General features: G+C 40.3%; 1 protein-coding gene across 1 annotated transcript in view; it reads left to right on the top strand.

The window, feature by feature from the left end:
- The first annotated feature begins 990 nt into the window (after window positions 1–990).
- The window catches only part of CARPA (Carbonic anhydrase-related protein A), a 60199-nt gene continuing 49920 nt past the window's right edge, over window positions 991–11269 (top strand). Inside the window, exon 1 of the mRNA XM_043423682.1 lies at window positions 991–2166. Coding sequence (XP_043279617.1) covers window positions 2121–2166 — 46 coding nt within the window. The 5' untranslated portion in view covers window positions 991–2120. The remainder of the gene's footprint in view (window positions 2167–11269) is intronic.

The following is an 11269-nucleotide window of genomic DNA, read 5'->3' as shown; positions in this document are numbered from 1 at the left end:
GAGTTCTGGATTCTTGGTGATTTTGGTCAGCGCGGGGCTGGCCATGAAGGAGGAACACTACAAAGATAACAACAAACGGCTTTGACGGTGCTGAGTGTGCGGAGTCTGAGAAGATCCAGAGAATCCAGCATATACTAATTTGACGAGCATTCGTTACCAACTCCTTTGAGGTCATAACTTTTGCTGGCAAGTAGAGAAATAAGCGAGAACGAGGAAGAAGGGGCGGAGTTGGGGGTGGGTGGCACGTGGCTCGCCAAAAGAGCTTTAGTTCGATGCTCCGTGGAGATATATGCAGAAAGAGAAACAGGATGAGAACGTGGTTCTCTCCTTTACTGGCCGCCAGGACTCGCGGCTGGCTCGACCACGAGAGCACCCCTGCGAGATTTATCACATTGCGCAAGCGCCCTCGGTATTCCTCATAGTGGGGTGAGAAACGTGGCGATTCACCTCTTCAGTGCGTACTGCAAGCTCAGTGCGATCGCAATTGTTGAGCCACGTGGGATAACCGCGTTCATCGTATTTTTCATCGATGAATAAGTGCGACTATTGTCTCGAGTACTTTTCGACTCGCTCGACATCGCTGAGGTCGAATCGAACGAGAGGATTATTGCCGAATTAAATATTTTTTCAAAATACAGATTAAGGGGGGGAAGGGAAGAGAGGGCGTAAAAACGTGAGCGTCAATCGAATAGCGGCATCCACAAAGAAAGCCAGACGAGTCTCCAGACAGATGCGGATAGCCGGGGAGACACGCATCGCGAGAGGAAACCACCGAGGGACAAAGCGGTAACGAGGCTGCTGAGAAAACCCAAGACGGAGGCGAGTCAGGATAAATAGAAAGTACGAAACTGCCAAACGAGGAATGAAAGGGTAAAAAGGATAGATTGAGACCGGGCTAAAGAAAATCGAGAGAAACCTGTTGAGGCACATATATCAAAAATAGTTTTAGTGGGGAGGGAGGGGGGGGGGGGCGCGAAAGCTTCAGAAAGTTTTCAGGACCAAGTCGACGGTGGAAAGTGATCGTGTGAAGTGGGCACGAATCTTTGAGCAGGGTGTACACTGCACTTCTTCGAGCAGGCCAAAAGCTTCTTCGGATACAGCTGCAACTCTTCCAAAGAGGGGAATGAGAGAATACGAAAGTTATCTCGTTGATATACGCTGTGCTTGTATAGATTGTAACATCGATCGACGCCGTGTAAATGAGTTCACTCGTGATGGTTCCTCGTTGTACGATGTAAAGGAAGATCGAGAAACGAGTGAAAGACTCGGAGTGCAAGGAATAGGCGAAGGATATGTTCGAGCCAGTAGCGCGTTTGTGGCGGAGCCAATGTCACGGCTTGAACGTTTGAGATACAAAATTATTGAGGACAGTTTCTCCTGAATGGCCGAGGAACGATGAGCCAACGATTTATCGGTTGAGACACTGAAACGGAGTGTGAATCTATGTTGCCAAAAATAAAAAACGACAGCGGAGAAACACACGAGAATAATACAAGTGCGAGGATTCGTAAAAATACCTTAACCAGGCTCTTTGTCCCTGATGGAAAAGGCAGCTGTTTACTCTGAAAAAAGTATTGGAAAAATAAATTTGTGTTCGATCGAAGATATTTGCCGGTGCAAAAGAGGATCAGACCTTAATTCGATAAACTAATTACCTAATATGCTTCGCCCTCTCTCCTCGCCAATTTTTTTTTATCTCCGGTTATCAATTAATTGGGCTAGACCGCGGAGGCACGAAGAATCCACTGTGGAAGTGGCTCTTCATTGCACCAATTAAAAAGCTTCTCGGTCTCTGAAAGAGATCACGTGGGAGGATAAAGATTCGGAAGCCACAGGTCAACATGCTTGATAAATAGGGTTCGTATTTACGTTGAAAAAAGTTTTTCATACGACGAGCGAGGCCACTAATGAAACGTGACTCCCCGCTCATGCATTAACAACGCCGATTTCGATCCGAATACACTCGAGGAGCTTTCTAATAATTATGAACGTAAAGTGAAACGAAACTTTTTATTTCGGGCTTACCAGTTTATTCCAAATCCGGGATCTCATTTCGCTTGGAATTATTCGATTTAGTGCGGTTATGTGCAGAACATTTTAACCGGACTATCAGCGACAATATGCGTGGATTCCTACTATGTGTTCTTGGCTTCATCACATTTCATGGTAAGCAAACTCGAAGGTCCTTTATTTTTCCAATAACCCTGGGCATTGTCTTTGTTATGGGATCCTCCTCGAAATCGAGAAATGCCATCACTCGCCAAACGTATTTCTTTTATCGTTCGTTCTCCTCGGTCTTTCAAACGACGAAGTATATTCCATTGGCGTACTATTTTAACAATTTATCTCAAATGGTTTTTATCATACAAACGATGAATTCGTATCAAATCATATCTATACATTTATTCATAACGCAATTTTGTGATATTAACGGATTCGAGATGTTTGAAGTTTCGAGCAACGCGCTCAGCGCTTGTACTCACAAAGGATCCATATAAAAATCATAAACACACAAATCAAGACATCGTTGTAGCTTTTTATGCAGCATTATGAGCAAAAGCTTTCCGATATGACTCTCGGCCACCCTCCTCGGATATCTGAGAAGCCAAAGAGAACAAAAGTTCACGCAACGGAGAAAATGAGATACGAGTGTTAAGGCTTTATCCATTTTCTTATAAAAGCGGATGAAATATTACTATCGAAAATCCATCGAAGACGATGCGAATCTTTATCACGATTCCATTTTCTTTCGAAATTCAACAAAAACCTCGGTACACGAAAATCTAATTGTACGAATGCTTGACTCGGTAATTCAAGGACAAAAAAATAGTCTTTTACATGCTTACAAATTATGTGTATTTTTCACGTGTATTAACAGTAATATTTTGGAGGCAAATAATCACGAGAAAAAACGCGTGTTCAAAGCCGAATGGCAGTCAATAAATGGGGTATAGTTGCTACAAAATTTGCACGTCAGTTGGGGATAATAGACCGTTGAGAGAATAAAAGAGGAATTGGATGAGCGTGGGCTCGAAAAAAGTGAGTGGTAACAAGCCTCGCCGCAATAACTTTTTTCTATAGCCATTAGACAAAACGAGGAGCGACGAAAGAATGTTCCCAGAGATCTCAATTAGTGCCAATCACAGCTATTCATCAAAGGATTTTATGGGAGTTGCCTCACGGGCGCAATATATGTACGTAAGCAATACGTCGTATCGCATTCCACGTTGCAATGATATTTCATTGACTGCTCCATAATGCAGATCCGTAATGCATTATATCCGTGGTCGAAATAACGTACATATAACTTTAGTATGTACGCTGAAAAGAGGAGACTGAGAGCCGGCATTTAAAGCGGTTTGAGCGGCTCGAATAATCACTGTTAATAAATAGCGATTTCAATCATCCGAGTTTTGTTCATTAGGCTTGATTGTCAATATTGAGGAAGCTACGGCAGATTGTTTCCTGTTGCACTTGACTCTGAAGAGACGCGTCATCAAATAGTGGCATAAAAAACGTATTGATCGTCTTGTGAAAACAAACAAAAATCGTATTATATTTTTTATGATTTATAATTTTAATGAAAGATTGTCGGTGTACACAATTCTGATTGATTGTAATAAACGGTCTCTTGGAACTGTACAGAATCCCAGTAATCCATTTTTTGTAACGCCTTTGACTGGGCGTTTCATTTAACGTCAACGTTTGTTCATAAAAAAAAAAAAATGCAATGTAAATTTTATAACTCGATTTTTAAAATCGTCCTTTCTCATCTGTTTTTCAAGTGTCTAAAACGCCATCCGCCATATTGGATTCCAGCATGACGTCACTCCGACAGTAAACAATCTAGATTTTTATCGTGCGCTCTGTGTTATTTTGAAATTTTATACAAGTGATTGTCACGTTTGCGGACTTTTATCATTCATTTTATCAAAATCGCATCGGGGGAAGACGGTTTTGCGAAAGCGGAAAGTACGAATGATAAATACGTTGATCCTGGCCGATGAATCCACAATTTTTGTGGCGTTTTAACACTTGTATTATTGCATTCAGGCACGAGACATCAATCATATACATTACGACTCATTATTTTCACAAGTCTTGTTACTCGGTCTTTCGCAGTCGTATTATTTACCAACGAAGTCACGTCACAAATCAAAGCAGCATGGCGGCTAGCATTTCCGCGTGAAAATTCAAAATCGTAAATAAAAAATAGTTTTTAAGACACGTTTAGGTCTTGTAAAATCAAAATTAAAATTCTACTGGTTCATTGCGATCTCAGAATGAATTAAAAACAGTTTTCAAAAATGTGTTTCAAACCTATTCCAATAGTTTTGGAACGATGCACGAGTTTGTTTCATCGATCGGAGTTTACGTTCGTCACCATATATAATGAGAATTTCACGTTGTTTCGTTCAACTTTTCGAATGAAAAGCGCCTCAAAATATATCATCTTCCGACTCGTGCCAATCGTTTTTTTACGAGTTTTTCGTCGTGATTCCGTTTGCTGTTTCAAACGTATGTTCACAGCTCCAAGACTGCACCCATTACATTACAGAGTCAACTTAATGTCCTAAAATGTGACTCTGTGCGCGAGGAGTTTCCTTTTCAACCAGGTTTTTCTTTACCCATCCAGAAGTTGCTGAATTCACTTGGAGATCCGGAGTGCATCTCTCAGTCTTCGTGTTTGCGGATGTCTCGGGCAAAAATATTTTTCAATAACCACCATGTCTTCCCCGGGTAAATTATAAATTGTCGCACAGTTTTAAAAAATTCATTATGAATCATAAAAAAAAAAAAAAAAAAAAAAATCGAGCACAAAATTAAAAAATTCAGAAAATCTTGAAACGAATAGAAACGAAAAAAAGACGGTAAACTGAGCAGCTTGCACAGCATCCAAACGCATGTTTGAATATGCACTAAATCTGTGTCTGTCAGAAAAAGCTGAACGAAACAGAAAGCCGAAACTAAAGCGCAATTCACGATGATGATGTTTCTCCCGAATAGTCGAATCATCTTCTTTATAGGTCGAAAGTAGTACGAACCTCGATCGATCCAACAGTTCCGGCATTGAAGTAACAATTCTCAAAATTACATTTCACATGAATACGAGAAAGAAGCAACCAACTTGGGTGTTACTAGGAATGGCACCTTCGTGAAGACTCGCTCACACTCTAAAGTTCTTGCTTCATCGATCTGCTTGCCAACAGAACATTTTGAACGATATTTTCCAACGATTCGAAGGGAATTTCGAGCATCGCTAAATCTGGGAAACCTGGACGGGGTTAAGGTAGCTCTATCGCTTCGGTCTAGTCATGCCACTGCTAACGCTTGTGACTACTTGTAGTATTCAATATTATTGACATACGAAAAAATATTGTTTATTCCAATAACTTCAATTTTCCATGTGTAATCCTTTAAATGAATGTCCACGCGTTGATGATAAAAATGAAAAAACAGTAAGTACTTTTATAGCAACCGGAAGTTAGGTATTTGCATGCCGTTTCGAATTTTCTTCACAAAAACGACGAGATTTTAATAATCCATTTATCTGAAACCAGGTTGACAACGGACCTTGAAATTTTGCACAGCCATTTATTAAACATTCAAGTACAGCATAGAAAAATCTGTTTTAAATCTTATTAACTGAGACCTGGCGATGGTACCAGCTTAATCGAGCTTAATCGATAGAACTGATGATGAATTTTCGTACCGAATTAACTGACGTCACATTTCGCTACACTAATTATCCTAACTGATGTAGCAATGAATGGAATGAAAATGAACTTGATATCAGACAACGATGGGAAGATAATCGCTGAATTTGGCGCAACCAAAACAATAGTATTAGGTTCCAGTTTGTCGTTAGTAAAATCCAGAGGCTGCAAAGTATTGAGCGGTGAAAAACAGTAAATCATTTGGTCCGATGGGAATAAATAAATCAGTTTTTTCTATTAGAGGTTCATTAAAACAAGGAAAACCGATAAGCGATCTCCTTCCACGACGCGTTTCCGATTGAATTATCAAATTTGTTGGTCTCGTTTTCTTATGGTATGGGTGTGTATAATCTGACGGTGAAAAGGTCGGTTATATCCAATTGATAGTATTGCGAGTGAACACGTATCGAGGAAGTTAAGAAGTTGGAAAGGGAGAACGAATAGTAGAACATATATAGGTGCGCGTGCCGGTAGCATGCGTTCATTTCCAACCTTGAGGCGATCTGTTCAACGCCCAAGTTCAAATTAGGACTGAAGTAATTAAAAATGTCCGGGTGTATTCACTAATAAAACTGATGAATGGGTGTAATGCTGCTCCGTCGTTATGAATTATTTTGTGGGCAAGTGTGTTGAGATAGTTCTATTTCTTTGCGTAAGGAAACTCTCGCGAGAATTCGTAATTAAGTATGCCAAAGGGTATTCGAAGCGTTTCCAAACTTCTGTACGTCAAATATCAAGTTTTAGAAAGTTCTGTCGAGATACCGAGCCGAGATAAAAATTGCGGTGCATAACTGATGTTATTAATGGCATCCCAATCTTGTTCCAAGAGGGGTCCATTCAAAATTTCATTTCATTGAAATTACAAGCCATTCATCGAACGGAGATCCATCACTGACAGAACCCAAAATTATATTCGTCCCTGGCTTTCAAAATACTGTAGCTTTTTATGTCAAAAATCGCTTTACAGAGCGCAAAGGTAAACACCCAATGGGAAATGGATCGAGAAAAAAGTGTTAATAAAAAGACAGAAGGCTATGGCAAACCAATAAGCAAATGTGTTCATTACATACTTCATTGTTATTGCGTGTACATTCATCATAAACTTCGTAACAAGTGTTCATTCGTTACATGGAAAGATAAATGATTTTTTACGCATAGTCCCTTAAAGCCCTGTGTGTTTTTCTTCGTATTTAAACACGTTTATCTCAACAACCAATAAGACGAACCCTTCAAAATTTGACACACGCGTCAGTCGGCTAGCCATTGAAGCTCTGTGTAAATTTCAAGACTTTCTTAAGAAAATCGTCTCGTGCATGAACTACCTTAAATGAGGATAACTCTTTCGATAACATCAATTTTTATTGAATAAACCATTTTTTTTCTCAACATTTATTGTAAATGTTAAGTAACAACAAGCTAGTTCAGCTCTACAAGTTCGTGATAGATTCAGCTACTATATGTCGAAGGAATGGCGAGCAACTTCTAAGAGTAGTACATGCACCCGGAATATAACTTTACATCCAAGTTAAAACGATGCCACTCTATTTGATAGAGGATTCTATGGATACGGGCCAGATAGGCGACACAAGTATGAACTACTATATACACTGTGTCAAATGGACTGTAAATAGTTGGGGGTCCAGTGTGGACGGTATATCGAAATATTGCCACGGAACAACCTGAGAAACATGAACATGTTTCGATGCATCATGGTCACGACCAACGAACGGTATGACGAACAAACAGTGATTTGACGCTTTATGAGGACGAACGTAATATTTATGGTATTTCGTATGATTTCAATAATCCAACAAAATAAAGGGATCATTAATTACACTGTTACATTCCCTGTATTGACGGATACATTTTTATCTGAAAAATTGTTGACTTTGGTAGATCAGATGTGCAAATCGAATGGTGACAGACATTCACTGTTGCTCGATACTTGAGCACGCCACGTTACCGATTATGTTGACTTTGTAAACGAAGGGTTAACTCTCATTCGATGCTCACTTACTCGAAAACAGGCTATTACTAATCCAGGAACCAATAATTCGCAGTAATATTTAAACATGGGACTGCCAAAAGTCGATCTTTCGTCGGTAGAATCGTTCATGATTTACCTATAAATTCTAGACTTTTACGCATTGCACATGAAAACCCGTAGTCGAGTTCATCGCGAATTAAAAATTTTTTTGTATAATTGTAACACATTTTTTATGTCTAATTTCTATGTCGATAAATCCCTCGGTACGTGTGCTTTACCAAAGGTCATATTACTTGGTGAAATTCTTATTTTTTTTAACTAACGAGTATGATGAGATGATCATTGTTCCAACCACGATTATTAGTACCAATTAATAACCATTTGGTTGAACCAAAATATATATCGGAAGTAGGTACTTTTAACGCACGTATACATGGTTAATTAAAAAAAAAAAAAAACAAAAAAAAACCCACGTATTTGAGTTCCATCGAGTGAAATTTGTTTTGATTGAAATACATTTAGTTCAATATATGAAATGTAATATTGAAACATATTGTGCAAAGTCATGTTATAATAGCGTAATGGGAATACGAATAATAGCAATACAGCTGGATACAAGGATGAGGGTGATTGATGTAGTTATGAAAGAAGTAAAAGTAATTAAAGGGCGTATCTAGTTTCAATTGTAAGAAATCTCATCGGCATAAAGCTCGAAACGTATTTACACATTTCATGAGAGTAAGAGAGAGGGAGAGAGACGAAAAAGTTTGAGAATGTTCTATTCTACGAAGAGGTTCCTCTTTTCTATCGCGGCTGCTTCATCTTCCTCTTGCTTGGACTGTTAAAGAACGAAAGTGTGCTACTCACTCTTCCCTCAGCGGGAATCTTACAAGTATTACGTTGGATTCGCGAGGAAGGCTCGTCCCCAACTTGACGCGGTACCATAAACGTACGTGAGACGTGAGGCTACACGTATTCTTTTGCTCACTTCTCTTTATAGATATATATGTAAATATATATATATATATATATATATATGCCGCGTACGTACGTACTTTTGGTACGTGCGCACGAAGTACCGTCGAATAAAATGAGAAGGAGGACGAGGCGAATGGAAGTTGCCATAGTCCCAGGGTTTTTCACGGTGTTATACCGACGAAAATTTCACCTCTCCAAGTCTACGCCTGGGTGCCGCTCGTCGGCCCGGAAATCCGGCGAGATATGCTGACGCAGCTGCGGTTAATAAAGCTTCGAAAAAGGGAGCAGAATGGACGGGAAAAAAGTACGGACGAAAGAAAAATTCGTCCATAGACTCGTTGGTCCATTTCCCACGTTCTTTTGCATTCTACGCAGGCTAAACGAAAAATTATTTTCTTCTGGTTCGTCGACCTTTTTTTCATCTCGTCGTCCGATATGAAAAAGCCTAACGCGCAAACTGAATTTTTCAATTTTCAACGAAAACTCTACTCCCTCCCGCCTGTACGCGAATGTACATTCTCACATCGTCCATCGCGAGGTGCATCCTTTTTTGCGATTACTATCAACAACCAAACGACCTCGATATTCGGCCTGGGAACAAAATTTCACGAGAGCCAACGAAAAATTAGTGAAAACGTTGCGATACATTATCACGCCATAAATCTTCGGGTCATATTTATTCATGGATGTTTCAGCCTCGTCTAGACGCTCCTCTATTATACGCTCAACATTTTATTTGCAAATTTAGAGACCATTGAGTCATCCCGAGCTTATTATCTTTTCACTTTTCACATTATTATTGTCATATCAGTTCCATGTCTCCATTAAATCAGTGTCAGACATATTCACACTCTGAGCTGAAAATTCGCCACCATAATACGAAGAGGAGAAAGATAAACATAAGCACGGGATTTAAGAATGAATAACACCGTTACCCCATAAAGATATGAGCAAAAGTCTTTTTGTCGCGACCATTGTGCATCGAAGCTCTATAAAAGCTTTACGAAAATAAATCGATCGTCGTGGAGCAACCCTGAACATTTTTTCAGCATCATTTGTAAAAATGAGTGAATCTCTTTCTGTGCTCATCGTAATTTTTAATTTTTTTTCACATTTTCACAAGCTGATATCCAGAGCGCTTCTTGTCAGCCGGCAGGTCGACAATTATTATAAAAAAATGTAAATTAGCAGCAAAGTATCGTAATGGGATTTCGGAAAAGTGTGAAATTCAAAAAAAAAAAGAAGAAAAAATGGAAAAAAGGTCTTGGCCGGGTGGGATTCGAGCGAGCGGCGCAATGAATATTGTAATTGATCGTAATGACCGGTACGCTGATGAAACCCGTCTGGATTCTCGGCCGGTCTCTTAACTCAAACCGTTTTAATTAAAACACGCAACGTTGATATTCCCCGGGCGCTGAGACCTTTGACGGTATTGGATATTTAACTATTGGAGAATCCGCCGTGGGACGGAGGCTTACGAAAAGTATTTTTTCCAGCTTCGAGCGTGTCCACGGTGCAGAAGGATCTTTGAAAAGTCGTTGAGTAGTAGAAAAGGGTGAAGATTGTGGGTGGAGGCAAGTAAAGTATAGTCGCGTAGACTTAACATGCGCCGAATGTACTTGGCCTCAGACTCACTGACAGCTCCGCGATGCGATCGATAGTGAAAATGTAATCCCAATGGATTCACCGACTTGGGGGTATGATTCGCTCCGGAGCTGTCTTATTCTTCGAAGGACAATTTCGCAAGCAAAACGCTTTTAGCTTTCGAATGTGAAATACATTAGCGAGTTCGAGTCTATCGCTCTGCTGGTGAATAGCCATCATTATTTCTAACGATGTTCCAGCACCGCGTGCGTCTCCGTTATACAGAGTTCCTCTCGAGCTCCGCTGATACTTAAAACCCTGATAAATCGTGTCACTACCGAATTTTCGTGGAAAAGAGTTTTGTTCGAGGAGGAAAACAACTGAAAGTCATTCGATGGCTCGATCGAGTTGGCACGAGCATAACAGAAATGGGAGATGCTCCTGGCAGGGATTGATGACCCAGGGATCCGGCTCGGGTTAGTCGAGGAAGACAGGCTCGCAATACTCGCAGAGCGACACGAGAAGGACTCTGTACGCGGCTGAGGAAGTAGTCAGTTTGATACTTCGGTAACGTGACGAGTCGTGTGCTGCATCCGCACACCGCTATCTTCAGAGATACAAGAGGTTCTTGAGAGAAGCTGATGGTGTAGAGGTTCTCGGGGCGAAGGCTTGAAAAGCACGGGAATAAATTAGGGACGCAAGCAAGGCTTGATGAGACCGCACGAACATTCAGGCTGAGGCTAACGACTCAAAGGGAGAGAGAAAGAGAGAGCCATATTTGCCTTTTTTCACCCTCATTTTATAACCTTCTTCAAAAGACCAGTGAATTTTTGGCACGTCGATATCCCCCGAGAAATTACCTTCTGCAAATGGATTACTCGAGGTCGAAAAAAATATGGCGAAATTCGATTGAACCGGTTCCATTGACTCCTATTTTTCTGACGCTTTTTCAAGTGCTCTGGCTAAAATCTTCGTCATACGCGCATTTTTAATCCGAAGAATA

This window comes from Venturia canescens, chromosome 7 (assembly GCF_019457755.1).
Source record: "Venturia canescens isolate UGA chromosome 7, ASM1945775v1, whole genome shotgun sequence".
Classification (NCBI taxonomy): Eukaryota; Metazoa; Arthropoda; class Insecta; order Hymenoptera; family Ichneumonidae; genus Venturia; species Venturia canescens.
Note: the sequence above shows the minus strand (reverse complement) of the source record. Positions and strands in the feature narration are given on the sequence as shown.